Source organism: Phodopus roborovskii, unplaced genomic scaffold, assembly GCF_943737965.1.
Source record: "Phodopus roborovskii unplaced genomic scaffold, PHOROB, whole genome shotgun sequence".
Classification (NCBI taxonomy): Eukaryota; Metazoa; Chordata; class Mammalia; order Rodentia; family Cricetidae; genus Phodopus; species Phodopus roborovskii.
The window spans coordinates 4608682-4631026 of NW_026125264.1; the positions used below are offsets into that span (position 1 = coordinate 4608682).

At 45.9% G+C, this 22345-nt stretch overlaps 1 protein-coding gene across 1 annotated transcript in view; it reads left to right on the forward strand.

The window, feature by feature from the left end:
- Acss1 (acyl-CoA synthetase short chain family member 1) overlaps positions 1–22069 on the forward strand; it is a 45893-nt gene extending 23824 nt beyond the window's left edge. Inside the window, exons 4-14 of the mRNA XM_051194000.1 lie at positions 1895–2070; positions 2429–2581; positions 9005–9152; positions 10262–10399; positions 11449–11541; positions 12626–12738; positions 13089–13215; positions 13898–14025; positions 14147–14210; positions 18349–18467; positions 20412–22069. Coding sequence (XP_051049957.1) covers positions 1895–2070; positions 2429–2581; positions 9005–9152; positions 10262–10399; positions 11449–11541; positions 12626–12738; positions 13089–13215; positions 13898–14025; positions 14147–14210; positions 18349–18467; positions 20412–20591 — 1439 coding nt within the window. The 3' untranslated portion in view covers positions 20592–22069. The remainder of the gene's footprint in view (positions 1–1894; positions 2071–2428; positions 2582–9004; positions 9153–10261; positions 10400–11448; positions 11542–12625; positions 12739–13088; positions 13216–13897; positions 14026–14146; positions 14211–18348; positions 18468–20411) is intronic.
- The last annotated feature ends 276 nt before the right edge of the window (positions 22070–22345 follow it).

Here is a 22345-nt window from a genome sequence, read left to right on the forward strand (position 1 = left end):
TAGTCTCTTGGGCTGGGATTAACTACATTTTGCCCATGAAACAAAACTGAAATTTACATTTTGTTTTTATATTCTGTAAGTTTATTGAATGTTTATTAACTTTAATAGTTTTAAAATGGATTTCATGATAAAAATCATATGAAATTAAGATGAGGAATCATAAGTGACCCTAGCTGGCTAGGAAGCTCCCTGAGGACCTTTGAATGAGCAGTATTGGAGTGCACGCTTGACTCGTCATGAGGCTCAGGAGGGCCCCTTCCACAACTGTTCTTCAGGGTTGTCCATTAAAAAGAACATGTGCCTCCAGTCATCTAGGAGGGGACTTTTGGAAGTGCTGTTGATGGTAGGCTGTAGGGTTGGGAAGAAAAGTCCAAATTGGACTCCAGAGCTTCTTTCACAGGAGGACATGGACCCAGGATCAGCATCAGGGTAACAGTATGCATTGGTGATCTACACCCTGTTTCCTGAGAGCTGCTGGCTGAAGACAGCTATATGGGTAACTTCCTAGCACCTTAGACAGATGCTTGATACAGAGATCTAAGGCCCCGGGGTATTAGTTAATTTTTTCTCATTGGAACCAAATACCTGATAAAAAAACAAAACACAAAACACCTTAAGTGAAGAAGGGTTTATTTTGGATTAGGTTTTCAGAGAGTTCAGTCCATTTTGCTTGGCGCCATTGATTCTGTGCCCACAGTGAAGGGGGTGGATATCATGGTGGTGGGGCCATCAAGCAAAGGTTGCTCTCTCCATAGCAGACAGAAAGCAGAGAAACTCTGCCCCTTCCCCCCGTATGTGTAGGATTCAACTTTTAACTTCATGCCCCAGGCAACCCCACTTACTGTAGCTGGGTTTCACTCCTAAAGTTTCTAGAACCTCTCAAAATATCACCATCAGCCTGGGAGCCTGTGGGAGACACTTGAAATCCTATCTGTAATACTTAGGAGTGCCAGCCAATGGTGGAACACATCTTTAAACCCAGCATCCAGGAGGCAGAGGCAGGTGGATCTCTGTGAATTCAAGGCCAACCTGGTCTACTGAGCAAGTTCTAGGACAACCTCCAAAGCTACAGAGAAACCTTGTCTAGAAAAACCAAAACCAAAAACCAAAAACACCAGGAGTGTGGGGAACCCCTGCAGGTCTTATGTACCACTGAAGAGGATTTGCTCTAGACTTTTACACAGGGCAGACTAAAAATTGATACACATAAGGGATTCTGTTGGGTTATCCCCTTACGATAGTGTGAAGGGTAGTCCCTCAGAACCATATTGTCTTTCACACTTTGCCCTGGGCCTCAGTTAGCTTGGCTGTAGAAGTGTGCACTTCCAGGGAGAATCTTGAATGAATTCTGGGTCTTTAAAGAGAAGGATGTGACAGGGGAGTTCTCCCTTGAAGGCAAGGCTGGGCTACAGCTCCTGGCATCCACTTGGCAGAGGTGGTTCTATTCAAGCAAAGGGTCTTGGCCTACAGAATCACTGGCAGGGCTGGCTATGTGGAAGCTTTGGGACTTGGTCTCATCTTTTGGTGTTTCTCTGTCACAGTGCTCACACTATGACAATGTGAGCATTCCTCACTTGGGGAAAGCTCCTGGGGCAGGTGAGAGGGTAAATGTGTGGCTGGGAAACTGTCTGTATGTTGACTTGTAGAGGGATAGTTTAGTCCCAAGATAATTTGTTTCTGGTTCTTTCCCAGTCATCCTCAGAGTTGGGGAAAGATGGGGATTTCTATATGATACTCCAAGTTCCCACAGCAAGCAGACCCTTACTTTTTCTGTGGGTTCTTTTACTTGGTTAGGCTTCCTCTGTCACACTCTTAGGCTTGGAATATTCAGCTACAAGTCAGATTGGGCTGTGAGGGTCTATACGGATCAGACAGTCTGTGTTGTGTTCCTTAGCCAAGTGCAAGGTTGTTATCACCTTCAACCAAGGACTCCGGGGAGGGCGTGTGGTGGAGCTGAAGAAAATAGTGGATGAAGCTGTGAAGAACTGTCCAACAGTCCAGCATGTCCTGGTGGCTCACAGGACAGACACCAAGGTTCACATGGGGAATCTGGACATCCCCCTTGAGCAGGTGGGTTTCTTTACCTCATGTGGTACAGTGTGAGGCAAGATTATTATTGGATCACCTGGGTCTGGGAATTGTTAGGCTCTCAGTCTGGGTTTCCTAGCTGTGTCCCAGCAGTCACCTCCTCTTCCCCTACCAGGAAGTGGAGTAGAACCCAGCATTTTGCATATGCTAAGTAGGAGCTCAAACACTAGGCTATACCACCAGTCTCAATCCATCCTTTTGAGTCTTTGCATTTAAAATTGACAGACAATGTAAACTCTGAGAGTCCTGACTTCCTCTAGGAAAATGGTACTCTTCAGGGCCCTAATGGAGGGAAGTGGCTAAGTGCTTTGACCCAGTGATGTGCTTCTGTCCTTTCCAGGAGATGGCCAATGAGGCCCCTGTGTGTACCCCTGAAAGTATGAGCAGTGAAGACATGCTCTTCATGCTCTACACCTCTGGGAGCACCGGATCACCCAAGGGACTCGTTCATACGCAGGCGGGCTATTTACTGTATGCTGCCATGACGCACAAGGTAGGAACCCAGGGGAAAAGGGTGAAGGATGGCCCCTGCTGTGCCTCTGGAAGATTCTGGGTAGGGCAAGAAGAACTACAATGATGGCTAGAATTCTTGCAGCCACAGGCTTGTGGTGCTGATGTTGGCTTGTAGCATGCTTATGAGCAGGCTGCAGTGAATTATGGTGCAGTAGAGCCAATGTGTGAAAGAGAAGCAAGAGCCAGGATGCATCTGAGCTTGCTATGGCCCAGCAGCCCCTCTGCCCTGCTCCAACTCCTTCTGCTGGAGGTGGGGGGGATGGAGCCCTCGTAGGCCCCCTTTCATTTCTGACTTCATGAGCTCCTTGCACATGTATCTTACAAAAGCATTATAAACAGAAAGGATGCAAACAGCAGGAACTTACCAGGGCTGGTAGGGGGAGGGGTAGAATCCATGTTTAGTATGCACAAAGTCTGGCTTCCATCTCCAGGACTGCAGAATACCAAAGCCAAGCCAAACCCAGTCCTGTGTTGGTATATAGATGAGTACATTCACTATTATATATTAAAATACTTATTTTCTTCCACTCAGAAGTTCATAGTTCATTCTTTCCTTCTGATTTTTACTTGTTTGCTTGAGGTGTTTTTGTTTTTTTGTTTTATTTTATTTAAATTTTTTTTGTACAATATAGTTTGATCATGTTTTCCCCCTCCCCAACTTTTACCAGATCTTCCCTACCTCCCTAACCAACCAACTTTATGTTCTCTTTTAAAAAAAGAAACAAAAGCAAAATTAAAGACAAAAAACAAAGAAACACAAAAAACCTCTAAAAAAAAAAAAAAGAAATCAAAACAAATAAGTGTAACACCAATAAGAAAAAAAAATACAAAAACAAAATGAAAAAAACCCACAAAAGTACCATCAAGTCCATGTTACATTTGTCAAATATGCCTGGGCATGGGGCCTTCTCTGGAGTACGGCTGATATACTCAGTGACACTGTTAGAAAAACTGATTTCCCCTTTGCCCGTGAGTATCAATTGCAGGTAACTTCTTTGTAAGGGGTAGGAGACACTGTGGCGGTCTGAATAGGAATGGCCCCTATAAACTCATGTGCTTGAATGAGTGGTCCATAGGGGATGGCACTATTAGGAAGTGGGGCCTTGTTGGAGTAGACATAGCATTGTTGGAGGAAGTGTGTCGCCAGGGATAGGCTTTGAGGTCCCAGAGGCTCAAGCCAGTTCTCTTCCTGCTGCCTGCAGATCCAGAAGTAGAACTCTCAGCTCCCTCTCCAGCACCATGTCTGCCTGCATGTTGCCTTGCTTCTCACCATGATGATAATGAACTAAACCTCTGAACTGTAAGTCAGCCCCAGCGAAATGGTTTCCTTTATAAGAGTTGCCATGGCCATGGTGTCTCTTCACAGCAATAAAACTCTAACTAAGACAGACCCTGTGTCTACCTTTCCTCCCAGTACTGGGAACCTGTGCAGGCCTTGTGCAAGCTGTCACAGCCTCCATGAATTCACAGTAGCACCAGTCTTGTGCCTGGAAGACATTATCTCCTCTAAGTCATCTATCCCCACTGGGTCGTAATCTTTGCTTTGTTTTTTTGAGATAGAATTTTACTCTGTAGCCCAGACTGACCTCAAATCTGTGTCATCCTCCTGCTCCAGCTTTCCAAGAGCTAGGAGTATAGGCATGTATCAATAAACCTGGCTTCCCACCGACCCTAAAAAGAAAAGAAAAAAAAAATCAAGTCTCTAAAACAATTGAGGATTCTTAGTACTACTCATTTCAAAAGTAAAAATAGGATTAAAATCACTTTCATAAAGAAATTTGAATTAGTAAGTGGAAATTACACAACAGTGGGCCACCCTTTAGGTGAAATGACAGATCATGCTTTTATTCCAATAAATTTATATAGAAAGTGATTGCGATTTAACATGGGTCCCTAGTTGCCTCAGAGAGTAGCTGACACTTCCCAGATACTCTCTCCAGATTGAGCTTCTAGGGTCTATTGGTGGGCTGAATGCTCTGTTCCTAAAGGTAAACTCAGCTATAAGTAGTGGCAACAGCAAAGTGAACTATATGGCCAGGTGACCTGGGAACACATGTCTCTGTGAGCAGAGCTTAGACATTGTTCTAGCAGGTAGTAACTTCCTGTGGCTTGGTCTGTGCTATGATGAGGCCAGTGTTCCAGCCAGGCTTCTAAAGAGAGCCTTGAGTCCCAGGAAAATCTTGGCTGGTGTCTTAGTCATTGTTCTATTGCTGTGAAGACACCATGACCAAGGCAATTCTTATAAAATTGGGTGCTTACCTACAGTTTCAGAGTATAATAGTTCATAATCATTATGGTAGCATGAAGGCAGGCATGATGCTGGAGAAGTAGCTGAGAGTTCTAGGTCCTGGTCCATAGGCAGAGAGATAGACTTGATCTGGTGAGAGCTCTTGAAACCTTTAAGCCCACCCCCAAGGGCATACTTTCCCCAATAAGGCCACACCTCCTAGTCCTTCTAATCCCATCAAAGAGTTCTGCTCCCTGCTTACTAAGCATTCAAATATATGAGCCTATGGGGGAATCATTCTCATTCAAACTGCCATATTTCACTCGCTGATCTTCATAGGCTTGTGGTCACATCATAATGCCAAAATGAATTCAGTCCAACTTCAAAGGTCCCCATAGTCTATCACAGTCTCAATACTGTTTAAAAGTTCAAAATCTCTGAGACACATGGCAATCTTAATTGTAAACCCCCCCCCAAAAAAATCAAAATCAAAAAGGAGATCACATACTTCCATCACACAATAGCACAAAATATACATTACTATTCCAAAAAGGAGAAAAAGAAGCATAGTGAGGAAATACTGGACCAAAATCAAGGCAGAAATCCAGCAGGGCAAACTCCAAATTCTGTATTTCCATGCCTGATGTCATAGCACTTTTCAGAGCCCCAAATCCTTGCATCTTTGTTGATTGCAATATTCTTCTCTCTTTTGAGCTGGTTGTATTTCCCATTAGCAGCTCTCTTTGGCATCCCATCTCTGACAACTCCAACACCTTGGGAGCTCTCACACAATCCAGGCTTCACTTTCACACACAATGACCTCCCTCAACCTCCATTCAGGGATATCCCTGACACACCCCTGGCCTCAGCAGCTTTCCTTAGCTGGAGGGAGAGTCCACAACCCACTTTTTATATCCTGGGACCCTAAAGCCCGCATCTTGTGGGTGGCCAAAGTTGCCAGATTCTGTTGCTTGCTGGCACTGTAACTTGACCCCCTCTATGAATTATATTTGCACCAGCTTTCTTTTGTTGATGATTCCCTTTGCTGCTTAATTCCTTTTCACAAATAGGAAGCTTATCTGGGTGGGGTCTTGCCCTGAGGTTCCCACTCTATTCTATTTAGCACCAGGCTTCTCTTTAAGCTTTTTATCTCAAACTGTACATTTTGTATTTCTCGTCACTCAGCTTGCTACTTTTTACTAAATACACACACACACACACACACACACGCACACACACGTGATTAATAACCACACAACAGAGTCAATACTAGGCTGTCTTGAAATTTCCTTTACCAAAGCCATTAATCCAAAACGCTCTAATTTAGTCTCAGGTAGATTTTTTTTTAGACAAAAGTTATAAACAGCCATGTCCGTTGCTACAACATCACAAAAACAGTCTCTAGGCTACTTAATAATGCTCTTCCCCTCTGAAACTTCTTGAGATGGACCCCCACAGTTCAAATCACCCTCAGCACTGTCTTCCATGCTCTTACTAGAATGTCCCATTAAACTTTACTTAAGTCATTCAAGTGCTTTTCTAGTCCAAAGTCCCCAAATCTTCCATGTTTCCCCAAAAACAGCATAGTCAGGCCTACTGTAGCAATATCCCAGGCCCTGGTACCAATTTCTGGCTTAGTGTCACTTGTTTTATCGCTATGAAGAGACACCACAACCAAGGCAACTCTTGTATATACAAAAAAGCATTTAATTGGGGCCTCACAGTTTCAGAGGTTTAGTCTTTTATCACCATCATGGCAAGGAACATGGTGGTGGGGGGGTGACATTCATGACACTGGAGATGTAGCCAAGATATTTACAACTGGGTCCACAAGCAGATGTTGGGCCTGGTGTAGGCTTTTTAAATATCTAAGCCTGCCCCCATTGGCACATTTCCTCCAATAAGGTTATACCTACTCCAATAAGGTCACATCTCCTAATCCTTCTCAAATAGTGCCACTCCTTGATGACCACATATTCAAGTCCATCGGCCTGTTTGGCCATTTTTATTCACACTAACACAAGGAGGTACAGAGATAGGGAAGGGAACATCTTTTTAATACTTAGGAGGTTTTGTTGTTGTTGTTGTTGTTTTGTTTTTTGTTTTTGGTTTTTTTTTGCATTGAAAGTAGAGACTTTTAGTCTTCTATGTCCAAGAACAAATACAAGTATGAATGTCAATAGTGAATGTGTCTTTTTGCTCATTTGGTGTTGGAAGCTTTTTCTGCTCCATGTGTCACACTCAGGCCTGGGGTGTAAGGATGCCTGGGGTGTTCCTAGGAACCCAGCCAATTCTATAACCCACTCCCTGTGTGGCCATGACATACAACAAAAAGTCTGTTGGAGTAAAAGCCTGGTTTCCCTTCTAGGTATACTCAGCTCTGCTCTCATGTGGCTGGTTTAACTTGTACAAGTGCTGAGGCTTTCATGGCTCTGTGTTCTCAGTGGAAGATGGGCTAGAATGTCCACACTGAGGCTGCCCTATGCTCAGATGACAAGTGTGTGCTAGGGTTCTTGTCCTAGTTGAAGGGATCTTTGTGTATGCTCATGCACAGGGTGCATGTTTTAATATGCATGTATGTGTTCACCTGGGAGAATGTTAAATGTGTATAGATGTATGTAGATGAATATAAATGAGCATGTTTGCCCACATGCATGTGCTCATGTGTTTATGGGTGTTCCCATACACATGGGTGCATATTAATGGTACTGAGACCATCAGGGAAGAAGTTGGTTCACTGTTAAGAGTGATAGATGTGTGAGTGACATTGGGGCATGCAATGAAGTCATAGACTTCTTGGCTGTTTGGCCTTTTGGAGAATGACTGCACAACAGAACTCTGGGGAAAGAAATCTCCAGCCCAAGGCCAGATATTTTAGATCTGAATTGCGTACATATTTTTTTTTTTAACTCTTGAATTCTTGGGGGTTTTAAGATTGGAGCATCCTGATTCCTAAAACAGTGAAAGTGCCTGCCTTCTCCAAAGTGTCCTTGCTAACCTGGAGACACAGCTCTGCCAGGGTCTGGTTGCTCACAGTCTCTCAAAGCTGCTTGTAAACTGCTGATTCCTGGAGAAACTGACCCCAGTCTGTGGCAGCAGGAACTGGGGGACTTCCAACCAATGATTAAAAATAATTTTAGTGGAGAACAGGGTCTTCCCTTGCCTGGCCTGGGATTTTCTGTGTAGACCAGAGTAGCCTGAAACTCAGAGATTTGTCTGCTTCTGCCTTCCAAGTGGAGAGTCTAAAGCTGTGTGTCACCATGCCCAGCAAAACTTTTTTGAACATACACAAATCCTACCAAAATCCAATCCATGTTCTAATGAGTTACTATACAATGAACATCAATTTGATGAAGAAATAGAGTGTCTATTAGTCTTGCAGAAGCCCCTTCAGCAGTCCCATCCTTTATAATGGGATGCATCACTGCCCCATGTTCCTTTCAAGGTTTGCTCCAAAAGCACATCCCTAGAAATACATATTCCTGCTCATTGCAATATTTGGATGTTTTCTCTACCCTGTGGGTTCTCCTTTATCCCTTTCATTTCCTTGGACTTTGTCTATGGGTGCCAGTCTTTTGTCACTGGGCCCCCTTCAGCAAGGGGAAGTTGATGGTGCTCAATGGGTGCTTGTGTTTGAGTTTAAATTTTTTTAAAAAATATTATAAAAAACAGTCGTTTAAGGTAGTTCAGAAGAAATATGCCAATTTTTTTCTTTCTTCTCTTGATGTTATGGGTTGAACTTAAGGCTTCATGCATGACAAGCCTGTACTCTACTGCCAGTGTGCATTCTCCCTTCAAATTGCTATCCCTTAATTGTACAATGAGATGAAATAACACCACTGGGTGCATACCTGTTTCAGGACATGGGCCATCTTTAGCTCACATATAAACACCTGAGCAACTTCCTGCTGTAGCTCAACATGTTTTTTTCCTATTCTCATGTACCATTTACTGTTTGGTATTTGCAATGGTCATACTGCTGCTGTCTGTGTTGGTGGTTCTGTCTTCTGCTGGGCTTGGGAAACCTTTGCAACCATCACTCACCTTACGCCTGGCAGCTGTGGTGGCTGTGTCACAGTTACAGACTACTGTGCAAATGACTATGTCTTAGTGGTGGATAGGAAAAGGATGACTTGGGGAAGGCAAATTCTTCAGGGTCCTTTTCTGTATCCATAGCTCGTGTTTGACTACCAGCCAGGAGATGTCTTTGGCTGTGTGGCTGACATCGGTTGGATCACAGGACACAGCTATGTGGTGTATGGACCCCTCTGCAATGGAGCTACCACGGTCCTTTTTGAGAGCACCCCAGTTTACCCTGATGCTGGTGAGGACCAAGAACTCTGATGAGGCCTGCTTTAGGTAGTGTGGGAGGGATCTCAAAGTTGGAGGAAAAGGTCACAGAAGCCTGGAGGCTGGGACCTGTCCCATTGATTAGATGCCAAATGGACACTAGAGATGCTAGGCCTTGAGCCCTGCTGGGTGAACTGGAGCATAGTGCTGTGTGAGGAAATGAGAGGGAATTGATCAGGGAGTAATCTCAACTCAAAACTGCCCATTTCACTTTTACTGCTCCTATACTGGAAGCTGCCTGCTGAGAGCCATCATTTTAACGTTCTGCATCTCTTGTCTGGACCACCCTACTTGCCTACATCATGAAGCCTGGGCCAGTTGCCCATTTTTCCCTCCCTCCTGAGCCTCACAGCCCAAGACTTCAGGACCATACATGGCTTGCAGTCACCCTTGATAAATTGCACTCACTTTGAAGATATGACCTTATCCTGCTGTCTTTGGTATTTTTCTCACACAACACAATATCCCCAAATATTTGTTTTAATGTAGTAAATTGCAGAGGCTTTGCTGCTGGCCCTTGCCCTAGCACACTTCAGTGTTGGGGCATGAACTTTTTCTTTGATGTCTTTTGGTCCCCACAGCTGCACTCAAGGGAGTATAAAGGGGTGATAGCAGGGAAGGATGGTTGTTGTTTAGATGCAGCTTCAGGGAATAGTGTGAGCTATGGAGTTTCATGAGTATTAAGTATGTGTTTTCTGGGCACAAGGCTGCACACATACCAGTGGCTATGTTGTTACTAAGGGAAGATGAGTCATTTATTTAGGGTTCATTTAATCACCACTGATCAAACTTCCATGTCATTTTTTTTTTTTAAACTTGCAGCAATAACGTCTGAAGCTGAACCCTGGCTAGCTCACGTGGAACACCTCACGTGATGCTGTCATCCAAGGTTGGGTGTAGAAGTTTCTGCATGCCACCTTGTAATTAGGGGGTTCTCTGGGACCCCATTCTTCAGGGATGGTATTGGTTCCCTTTCTATGATCACATAATAGACCCAGCCCTTAGTAACTCTGAGCTTAGCTTGAATGTGTATAAATAGGTCAGGCTTGGTGGGATCTTTGACTGATCACAACCCTTTTGTAGGTCGCTATTGGGAGACAGTGCAGAGGCTAAAGATCAATCAGTTCTATGGTGCCCCAACAGCTGTCCGGCTGCTACTGAAGTACGGGGATGACTGGGTGAAAAAGTATGACCGTTCCTCCCTGCGTACGCTGGGGTCAGGTGAGCACAGTGCTGTGTGGCTTAGAATGAACTTGTAGCTCTTCTCAACAGTGCTGAACTGGATAGTCCTGATAGGTGACCAGCAAGGGGGGGACACCTCAATGGGTCAGTAGTAGTTACTCAATGAGTCAGTAAACTGATGGGCAAGGGTTGTGCGCTAATCCTGGGAGCTTTCCTGACAGACACAGAGAAGTCAGGCCACAAAATGTTAGGGCAGAGTACCTCTTTTCGGAGGGTTGAAATCCAGTCAAAGGTACAGATGCTAAGAGTCAGGTTGATAAAGACTTTCATGCATAACACAGATGACTGCTATCTAGGTCAGCTATAAAAGAATATAGACTAGAAAATAGAGAATATGGAGGACTTCCTCCACAACCCCTTACTGTAACCAGTGTAAGAGTTTTCTCAGTGTGTATTCTTATGCTCTGAACTTCATATGGATGGGGAAGTCATAGGCAGCAATGGCTTGCTTATTTTCATAGCTGTATGGTATTTCACTGTATAGATATACCATAATGTATCCATTCTGCTCTTAAAGGAAATCTCTTTCTGGCTGTGATGAGCAAAATGGGCATGTATCTCTCCTGGTACATGCCCCCCCTCCTTTTTTTTTTTTTTTTTTTTTTTGATCAGGTGCTACTCTCAGTTCTGTGGAATGAATGTCAGGAGTCAAAATCTCAGGTAGTGGGTTTTTAGCTTTAGTAGATTCTGTCCCTGACAATTGTCCACAGTAGTTATATGGGATGTATACTCTCTTAGGTATTACAGCAAATGCACTACTTGCTCCTTCCTTAGAAACTCTGCCAGATTTCAGTCCTGCACTGTGGGTGATATCCTGGTTTCCCACATGGTGAATTTACCTCACCATAACGTACATTACTCTGATGACTATGGGCATGCGAACACAGGCCTTTCCAGGTCTTTTGGTGTAACCTTCAAGGAGGTCACAGAGCTGTTCATCCCTAATCATTTACTCCTTTTGGCTTCAGGTTTTCTTGAAGATTGTTAGTTTCTAATTTTAAAGTAATTGTTGCTTTGTGTGTGTTCAGTGGGAGAGCCTATCAACCATGAGGCCTGGGAGTGGCTCCACAAGGTCGTGGGTGATGGCAGATGTACGCTGGTGGACACTTGGTGGCAGACAGGTGAGTGTCCCTGAGTGGGAGTTGGAACAGGCCTGGGAGCTAGCTGGAGACTGGAGGGGCTCATGCATACCTAGCACCAGGGTTCATGTCCTTAAGTGACTTTGATGTGCTCATAAGGCCTGTGTCCCTTCATCATGCAGCTGTAGAAGAGAAGGCTCAGAGGTACAGTCTGGCTGCTAGGGGACATGTGGTGCTTTCCTGAGCCTTGGTTTCATGTGCTTCTTACAGCCTCTGTGTGAGCCCTGGAGTGAGGAGGAAATGAGGTGACACACTAGGGCAAGTGATCTAAGGCCAGTGGACTGGCAAATTCTCAGAGTTCACTCTCCTTTGCAGGAAGGGGCCCTTTCCTGGCTTGCTTCCTTCCTTTTTAACTTTGGGGCAGCACTGGGAGTCAAGTCCAGGGTCTCACATATGCTCAATAGTTTTCTGCCATTGAGCCACCCCTCTCTGAACACAGCCACTTCTGAGGAGGACAAGACCTTTTGTTGGAAGGACCCATATTCTAAATTTAAATTTAAGCAGGAAAAGGAAGTTTTCCTGTGGCATTTTGTTTCCATTTGTCCCTTTTTGAATATTTGACTCCTTGGAATGTTCAGGGGAAGAGGTTACCACTATGCAGTAACACAGCTTTTGGAAGTCTTGTGTTGTAAGCAGCCAGCAGGATGCAGGTTCAATGAATAGCTCTGGTCTGTGCTGGAAGAGTTGAGACAGAGAACTTTTCACAGTGGGCCTCATGAGATGCTACCATACATGCTGATACATGCAGGTGCCCCAGAAATGGCCACACAGACTTCACTATTCACGGTTGTGTGCCAGATAGATCCTGCCTTCAAGCAGTTCATTTCTTCCATTTCCTGTGCAAGTAGGTGGCCTTTTCCCATTCCCTATTTTAAACACAGGCCTGTCTCAGTGAGGGCCTATTAAACAAAGGGTAGCACCTGCACCCATCTGCGGAATGCAGAGCTAAGGGCTCTGCTTGTGCCCACAGTGGAGGAGACTGCAGTCTAAGCCTAGATGTGCACACTCTGGAGGCTACCCATCCCTGGTTCTCAGGTCAATTGGTGTTTCTTCACCTTTCCTACAGAAACTGGTGGCATCTGCATTGCACCACGGCCCTCAGAAGATGGGGCAGAGATCCTCCCTGGTATGGCCATGAGGCCCTTTTTTGGCATCGTGCCAGCACTTCTGGATGAAAAGGTATGTGGGATCCTGCAGAGATTGTCCCCTGTACACACGCCTTGCTACTCATCTGGCTAGCTTTCCAAACCCCGGTTTTCTGTCCGTTGCTGAGATGCAGGGTCTAGTCCCTGGAGTAAAGGCCAAGTCCTCACATGCTCTCTGTAGACTTGTCTTAAACAGCACTGCCGATGACTGCTGCAAGCCAGGGCCCTCATCAGACTTTGCCAGAGGGAAAGCTCTGGACAGTTCTGTTCAGTGCTCATACTTTCGACCTCAGGCCAAGAAATCAGGATTCTGCTAATGGTCAGTTTTTTGCTTTTCTCTCAGAGCTATCCAGGTCTCTCATGAATGTCTCCCTTCATCTATAGGGCAATGTTGTAGAGGGTGGAGACGTCTCTGGGGCCCTGTGCATTTCCCAAGCTTGGCCAGGCATGGCAAGGACCATCTATGGCGACCACCAGAGGTTCATAGATGCCTACTTCAGAGCATACCCAGGTGATTGATGTTTCCATAGATAAGGGGACTGGTTAAATTCATGGCAACAGAGTCTAAAGTGATGGCTCTATGAAAGAGAGTCTGGCTCTGAAGACCCCTTCCCCCAATTTCCCAGACCTTCCTTATTTTGACTGGGGGTGGGGTGGGTATGCTGAGATTTTGTAAGGGTCAGGGTGGACATGGATTTATCCATTAGCACATGCTCTGGTGTGGGATGGGCATATTGGTATTTAATGAGAAAGATGAGCGAAGAAACATGTTTGGGAAGCTGTTACAAACTCTGGGTCTTTTCACGGTTTATATTTCTGTTCTTCTCTTTTCTTTTGGGTCCTGGGTTGGAAGTTGGTGTGACTGCCATCTTCTTTGCCTTGCTGGAACTAGCAACTTTCAGTCCCAAGATTACAACTGATGCTCATATTGAGGGGCAGCCCAACTGTACTAATGTCTGTTTTCTGCTCTCTGGACATTTGTAGTCTTGACATCAATCATTGGATGTAGTCTCAGTGGCGCTTCCCCTCTCATTAGAGTACAGCCTGGCATCACCTAGAGAGGTGGTTTTGCTTTAGTTGCTGGAGGGAGATCACAGCCACCTTCAGAGTTAGCTTCTGGGGTGGGGCTGGACCATGGACTGTGCTGAGGCTGGTTCAGAGTCCTTGGCACTGAATCCCCCACTATGGTGTAGGTTATTACTTCACTGGAGATGGAGCTCACCGGACTGAGGGTGGCTATTACCAGATCACAGGGCGCATGGATGATGTTATCAACATCAGTGGTCACCGCCTGGGTACCGCAGAGATTGAGGATGCAATGGTAAGCTCAGCTTGCCTTTTATTTGCCTGGTACTATAATGATGCCTCTGCTGATCTCAGAGTCAGGTTGGGATTGTACACCCCAAGTCACCTCAGGGCCTTTTGTCCTTTGTTGTGTTCAGGCTGACCACCCTGCTGTTCCAGAAACTGCTGTCATTGGTTACCCTCATGATATCAAGGGAGAAGGTAAGTGTCCCCTTCTCTCTACACTGGAGACCCTAGTAGAAGGAACAACAGGTCTCTGAGGATGCAGTGATAGGCCCTTATGGGTCATACTGTTGCCTTCCTGGTGAGGAAACTTAGCAAGGTAGGCATTAAGGGTCTGAGCTGTGAAAATGCCCAGATTTGCTGACCTTAAGGACACTAGGCCACAAGAAGCCATGACCTGTTTGGCCCCTGGCTGAGCCTGGGAAGTCTCTGCTGTTCCTAGTATCTCCTTGGCTTTCTCTCTCTCTCTCTCTCTCTCTCTCTCTCTCTCTCTCTCTCTCTCTCTCTCTCTCTCTCCTTTCCTTCCTTCCTTCCTTCCTTTCTTTCCTCCCTCCCTCACCCTCTTTCTCCATTCCAATCCCAGTTCTCTCTCCTTCCTCTCCTCATGCTCTGCCCTTCTTCCCCCCCATCCCACCTCCCATCTGCTCCTCAGAGAGGGTAAGGCCTCTCCTAGCATGTCAAATATATCTGTCCCAATCACCTCATTGAAGCAGGAACAAGCCCCTCCCCCACCCCAAGTCTAGGCTGAGCAAGGTATCTTTCCATAGAGAACGGGCTCCTCAAAGTCAGTTTGTGCATTATAATTAGATCTTGGTCCCACTGCCATTGGCCTCATATATTGCCCAAGCCATCCCATTGTCACCTGTATTCAAGGGTCCTAATTCAGTCCTATGCCGGTTCCCCAGTTGGCAGTGTGGAGTCAGTGATCTCTTACTAGCTCGGGTCAGCTCATTCTGTAGTTTTCCCCATCATGGTCTTGACTCCTTTGTTCATATTATTGTTCTTCACTCACTTCGGTTATACTCTGGGAGGTTGGCCCAATGGGTAGTTACAGATCTCTCCAGGGCTTTCTAAGCACATGCATGTCCTGCCTACCCACCTGCTGGGTTTCGGCACTCATGTCAGCTCTGCAGCTGCCATGCTTGTACACCGCACTACAGCAGGCTGCGTGCTGCCTTGAGACGCTGGGAAACTTGACCTGGGACTCCACTGCATTTTGACATGGCGGGGGAGGGCAGGGAAAGGCATCAGAATGATCTTAAACCAATGGTACATTTTTTTAAACCCCATCCCCCGGGCCAGCCAGTTCCTAAGTGGCTGTGTCTGGAAAGGACACTTGAGTGTTGCAATGGCAGGCCCACGGCACTCACACTGGTGTGACCTGACCATATCCGTAGCCCGTGTGAGGTCCTTTCTGCACCAAATGACCTTGCCCTCCCTGCCCAGTGGCCTGGGATTGAGTGTTCTTGCTCCACGTAGGGACATTCCAGGTTACAGCTTGCTCCAACTTTGTCACCTGCCTCTTGTCTACACTTCTGTGCTGCTGTTCCAGTATTTGCTCAAATAAATTAACTTCTTTACTGTCCTGGCTAGAACCCAGGCCCTCAAGCATGCTAAGTTCGCAGTCTACCATTGCACCATGGCTCCTCAGACACTGCCTTTTCTTTTTTATATTTTTATTTTATGTCTTGGATGTTTTGCCTGCATGTATGTCTGTGTACTCTGTGTGTGTGTGTGTGTGTGTGTGTGTGTCTGTGTGTGTGTGTGCAGTATCCACAGAGGATAGGGACAGGCAAGGGTGGGGTGGGGCTGGGGTTGGATGGGACATTGGATCTCCTGGGACTGGATTTACAGATGGTTATTGGCTGCCATGTGGATGCTAGAATAGGACATTGGTCCTCTGGAGGAGTGGCTGGTGTTCTTAACTGCTGAGCCACATCTCTAGCCCCATAAGATACTATCTTTGAATTGACTTGTTGAAAAATTTAAAAACCAATTAAGTGCTTTAAAAACAACAACCTTCGTTACCATATAACCAATGTGCTGATGTGACTGTGGCTTTGTTAGCAGGACTCAGGCAGCCTCCAGCAGAGGCAATGTCTAGATATTATCAGGATGGGAAGTGGTTAGCACTGAGGACAGTTCCTCATGGGTGACTGAAGATACCTCATTTGGTTAGGGTCCTGGACTGACTTTTGGGGCCCCAGCATTTTACACCTCTGAGGTCCAGACATCTGTAGCACACTGATGGGCTCCCAGCATTTAGAAGTTGTGAAGGTTCAGTTTGGGTTTCAAGACAGTGTCAATGCTTCATTCCTGAACCCAAGAGGGCAAGGAACTGTGACCCCCCCCCCAGGCACCTTCTGCCTTGCCTTTGGGGGTTTATCACACTCTCTCTGGGCCTTCTGGCCTCTTCCTGCTCTGGCAGCAGCACTCACCATAGGTATTTCTAGCCCTTCAGGGCTGCAAGGGCTGCAAGGGAAATTTTCATATAGTAAGTATGCTGCTAGGTATTGTATTGGCTTCTAACAGATTTAGAATTCACAGACAACCCATTCACGGTTCTTAGTTAATGTCAGGCTGCTTGAACACACTTGCATGTTTGTCCCCACTCCCCTGGCTCTAGTTTGACTTGGACCTGAACACTGGTTTATGACTGCTTGGAGCTTGCACATTTCTGTCTGGCTCTTGATCTGCTCCTCCACCACTCTTTGTCCCTGCCTTTGGAATCCATAATCCAGGTCTGTCTCCAATGCAATGTCATGTCAACTGCCAAGATGAAACAATGCAGTTCTTTCTTCTGATAATCTCACAACTTGATAGAGTAAAAGTTAAACCAAGCTGGGTTTTGAGAGATACCTATGAATTTTTCAGGAGGAGATGAGGGAGCATTTTTAGTAGCAGCTTGGTTCACTACATGCAGATCATATAGCTAGTGCAGGAAATAACCATTCATTAACATGTTTATCAAGCACGTACCATACTCCAGGCATGGTTTTAGATGCTGGAAACACACCAGTGAATGCGAAGTAGGTGAAACCTCTGCCTTCATGGAGTCACCTGATGGGGTGGTCAGGGAATAGAAAAGAGAGACAAACACTGAACGTAAACATAGTCAGTGAGGAAGTACATAGTGCAGTAGATTGAAGAAGCTCAGGGGATGGATACAGTTGGGAGATGGGATCCCATGCAGAGCAGACAAATGAGTGACTGGAAAGCTGCACAGAAGTATACAAACACTTCATGAGAAGAGGGACAATGTAGGGCAGTAGGGAGGACAGGTCATCAGAAATGGTGTCAGGACAGGGCAAACAGTAAAATCAGATCCTTGTGTGGCAATGGGAGCCATGGTACATCCTTTCTAGAACTCTCCAGGATACTGAAAAATGCCATCTAGTGTTTGTGCTGACACGTACGTTCACCTTGCTACCTGATAGGACTTTCTTCCGTGATGGGGCTTTTCAAGTTTGAAAGTTGATACTGTCTAACACAGTAGCCCCAACATGGTTAACAAGCAACTGAACTATGGCCATGCAATGGGGTAGAGTGTGTGTGTGTGTGTGTGTGTGTGTGTGTGTGTGTGTGTGTATGTGTGCATGCTCATGCATGTTTGTATAGTACATATGCATGTGAAGGCCAGAAGTCAAACTCAAATGTCTTGCTTAGTTGTCCTCCACTGAAGATTTTGAGACATGGTCTCTTACTGAACCTGGATCTCACTGATTGGCTAGACTGGCTGCCCAGCAAGTTTCAAGATCCTTCTGTCTCTGCTTCCCCAGGGCTAGGATTATAGGCATGCTCCACATGCCTAGCCGGCCTTTTTATCCAGGTACTGGTGATCTGAACTCCGAGTTATTATCCTCATGTGGCTCTTACTTTACTGATTGAGCCATTTCCCCAGCCTCAGGGAACTCATTTTTATGTTAAAAAGCCACTGTGCTAAGTAGCCACCATGTTGTTGGGCATGGACCCAAGTGTTCACCAGTTCATCGCTAGACAATCTTGTGTCGATCTCCAGACCATGCGTTCTTTCACAGCCCAGGGAACAGAACGTTAAGTCACATGTCTGGGTCACACACAACCATCAGCACTGCTGCTGTGTCACGCTTTCAGCCATGCATGACTACCCATGCAGAACAAGGACAGAGCTGCTCTTGAGGTTGCTTTCATTTTGTGTGCAGTGGGCATGCTCCTCCAGGGTTGTAGTAACTGAAGCCAGTTGCTATTTGGAAACCACCTGAGGACTTAGAGACCCTCTAGGTTTAGCATAGGTTGTGACCACAGATTCAAGCCGAACCCAGGACCTAGGGCTCTCTAGTCTTTGCTCTCTTTTTAGCTGCATTTGCCTTCATTGTGCTGAAAGATGACACCAGTGATACAAACATGGTAGTGAATGAGCTCAAGTTGGCAGTGGCCACCAAGATCGCCAAGTATGCTGTGCCTGACCAGATCCTGGTGAGTCAACTCCCTCTCAGGGGGATAGCATTGCTCTCTTTAACTCTTCCCTGCTTTCCACAAATGTCAAGCAATGGTGAACTTTTACAAGCATGAGGCTCCTTTCCCACCAACATCAAAACTGTCATTAGTGGTTTGGGTTTTCCTGAGACTTGGAAGGACCCTAACATTTAAAGTTTACAGCACACACCTGTTTAGGACACAGCCCTAGGCAAGGCTAGATGCTTTTGTACTGTACCCTTTGAAGGCTGGCTTCAGGTACAGGACTGAGCTATAAGGAGAATAGAATTTTCTTTTTGTGGTGCTAGGCAGGTGTTTACTTCCCATCTCTGTGACAAAATGCCTGGAATAATTAACTTACATGGCGGGATGGTTTTACTTTGGTTCACAGTTACAGTTCATGGTTGGTTGGTTGGGCTGTATTTTGGCTTGCTTTGATGTGAAACATATGACAAACAAAGGTGCTTAAATCATGGTAGCTGAGAAGGAGGGAGAAGCTGGAGGGCGAGATGCAGTCCTAATGTGTCCTTCAAAGGCTACTCCCCTGAATGATCTAATTTTTTCATTAGATCCCTATTGCGGTTACATAAGGATCAGGATAAACAAATAGGCCGAATAGATGTTTATTCAGGGAGAAATAACTTACAACCTAGACAGATGAACACCAGCAAGTTCCACCAGATGCTCTCCTGTCCAAGTCCCGCCAGCAAGAGAGCTTTCCCAGGCTCTTCCTCAGCCCTCCTTCCACAGGTCACTTCTGTTCATGGCTCCACCCCCAATGGGCGTGGTCAGTGCCACCGAAGGAGACAAAGTACATATCTCACTACAGACCCCACTCCTAAAAGTTCCACTATCTCCCAGTAACAGCACACTTTCAACATAGTCTTTGGAGGGCATTTAAGATCTGAGTCACAAGAGTACTGAACCCAGCGACTTGTGAGTCCTGAGCATGCACTCTACTTAGCCCAATTACAAATCTTAAAGATTCCAGAGGCAGGGAAAGCATCTGAGTCCTCCAGCCCCATGTGGTTTCTAAATACATTTCCCATTCCCAGCAAGGAGTCAGTTCCTGCAGGAAGGCCCGGGCCACTCCCTAGTTTCTTCAGGTTTTTCCTCCCTTCACTACACCTTTCCATTATGATCTCTGGGTTTGAGATCCTCTGAGGCAGGAAGAGCCCAGCTCCTCTCCATCTTGCTGGCCTATCAGCTGCACTTGTGACATGAACTCTCTCCAAAGACAGTCATTATCAAAAGTTTTATATATGTGAAGCCCTGGGTTCCATCTCCAGCTAGTACTACCATCACCACACACACACACACACACACACACACACACACACACAGTCAGACACAGTCAGACACAGACACACAGACCCAGACACACACTGGCACACACACAGAAACACATGCACACATACACACACACACAGCCATACACACAGACACACACACACAGACATACATACAGACACACACAGCCATACAGACACACACACACACACACACACACAGACATACACACAGACATAGACACATACACATACACTCCTCCCAAACACAGCTCTTAAAGTATTAGAATTTGCATCAGACTGTAAGACAAATTTTTCTGCTCAGTGGCTTTTACCCAACCAAGTCCCAGGCTTGGGATGAGTAGGAACCCACCCAAGTACAGTGGTAGGCAAACAAGACCCAGCAGTCAGAGGGAAGGGGAGGTAGGCAAAGCTTTGACACAGGTTAGATCCTGTCCTTTGGGTTGATTTCAGCTTCAGTGTCAGGTTGCAGGGGGATTAAGACCTTGCTTGGCTCATGTATCAGACAGCTGCTGGGAAGCCCTCAGTGAGAAGGGTCAGCCTCCACAGGAGAACTCTTTCCTCTGTGTGGGCGCAGTGAGACACTGGTGACAGAGGGCACTGTCCAGACCCTAACACCATCCATCTTTGCCAGGTGGTGAAGCGTCTCCCTAAAACCAGATCTGGGAAAGTGATGAGGAGGCTGCTAAGGAAGATCATCACCAGCAAGGGGCAGGATCTAGGGGACACCACTACCCTGGAGGATCCCAATGTCATCACAGAAATCTTGAGTGCCTTCCAGAAGTATGAAGACCAGCGGGCTGCAGCCAAGTGAGGCGTGCCTGCCTCTGTGCTCACACAAGGCCGTGCCAGACCCCTTGCAGTCCTCAGGGAAAGGGACCTTGAAGGTGGCTTGTTCCATCTGAGCACATAATTCATCTGTGACCCCCTCAACTGTCCTATGTGGGGCCAAAGCCCCCTTTTCCTCCCAGGGCCCAGAGGGCTGCCTCTGGAGAGAGAGGCCTTTGTCCTACATCTGGTTTCCAGAATGAAGTCATAACCGGCAGTGAACCAGCACAGGGCGTCCAGAGGACTGTTCACCACTTAGCTCTAAAGCTGTCACACTTTCTCCAGATGTGACTAGATACAAAACACAGATGTTTTATTTTTTGTACTTTTCTATTTGGGGAGAATAACCGGACACTCAAGTGTAATGTGAATGTTAACATTTAGTCTTTCTCTCTCATACGCACAGAGGAATTGGGGAAAATCTCCCTTCTGTCTCCCCAGAGAAGCATGAAGATAACAGAGTGTACTTTTTATTAGCATTTGATGTTCTTGAGGCCCAAATTAGAGATGTTTGTGCCTCTGTCTTACACACAACTGTCCTAATCCTGGTAATTGGAGTAGCCACGTCCACTTCCCGTGTCTGTTTCCTATTTGGTTCATTCGGTTTATGTTATAGAACAAACTTGGCAAGTTGTAAGTTTTTCATGTTAGGGATTGCACTCAGGGCATTCTGCACACTAGGCAAGTGCTCTACCTCTGAGTTACATACCAGCACCTCTAACTCCCAAGAGACAGGGTGAATGTCCTCCCCTTTACTTGTGAAATCATTTGGGTTTGTTTCTCTAAGCTGTGATCTGCAAAGCCTTCTTTCCCCAAGGTGCCTCTTAGTAGGAGGTCACTGTTGCTTCAAATAAATATGTGAAGTTATTCATGGGAGCCAGTGAAAACTCAGGTGCATTATGGTTCTGGGATCCGGAAGATTCTGCATGCCCTTTCTTTTGTGGTTGGGGCAGTAAAAACTATTGTTGCTTGGTGCTCCCAAGCAAGCCCTCTCTCAATGTGCCTTAAGTCCTCTGGACATTGGTAAGTCATATAAATTGTAAAGCCATGAAAATCTTATTTTGTAGCTATGTGTGGCTAAGCTTGGGAGGCTTGAGGGTGTGGCAGCTCTGTGCGCAAGGCCCCTGGCGTGGAGGAGGACTATTCCTTCTGTTTCACAGAACTTCATTATATGGGTGTTTCAGGGGTGTCTTAGTTACAGCACACCTATTGTGAGTTTAACCTGTGCTGACTTCTTGGGTAATGGGGTAAATATGCTGACACTTCCAGGAGGTGGAGTGGTTGTAGTACGCAGAAATGTTGAGTAATAGTCCTTTGTTACACTCAGCAATAAAGAGCCATGCGATGGACTTAGTTGACTATAGTTACTATGCCTTTTTAGGAAATGGCCTAGATTTCCAGGATGCTGATACAAGCTCTCAGAATGATCTATAGAAATATCCAAATAAAGCTTTATTTTGTTCACTCTTTTTCTATGAGGATGTTTTTTGGTTGATGCTGTTCTTTTTTTGTTTCTTTCTGATGTTAGGGATTGAACTGAGGGCCCCATGAATGCTAGGCAAGCATACACCTCAGACTTCCATGGCCCCAATGGCCCCAATCCTACCCGTGGAACATAATCCTAGGGGAAAAGCTACAAGGGGGTCTATTCGCTTAAAAGATAGCACAGAAGAGTGTTGGTGTGTTCGTGTGTGTGTGTGTGTGTGTGTGTGTTTGTTTGTTTGTTTGTTCAAGTGTGTG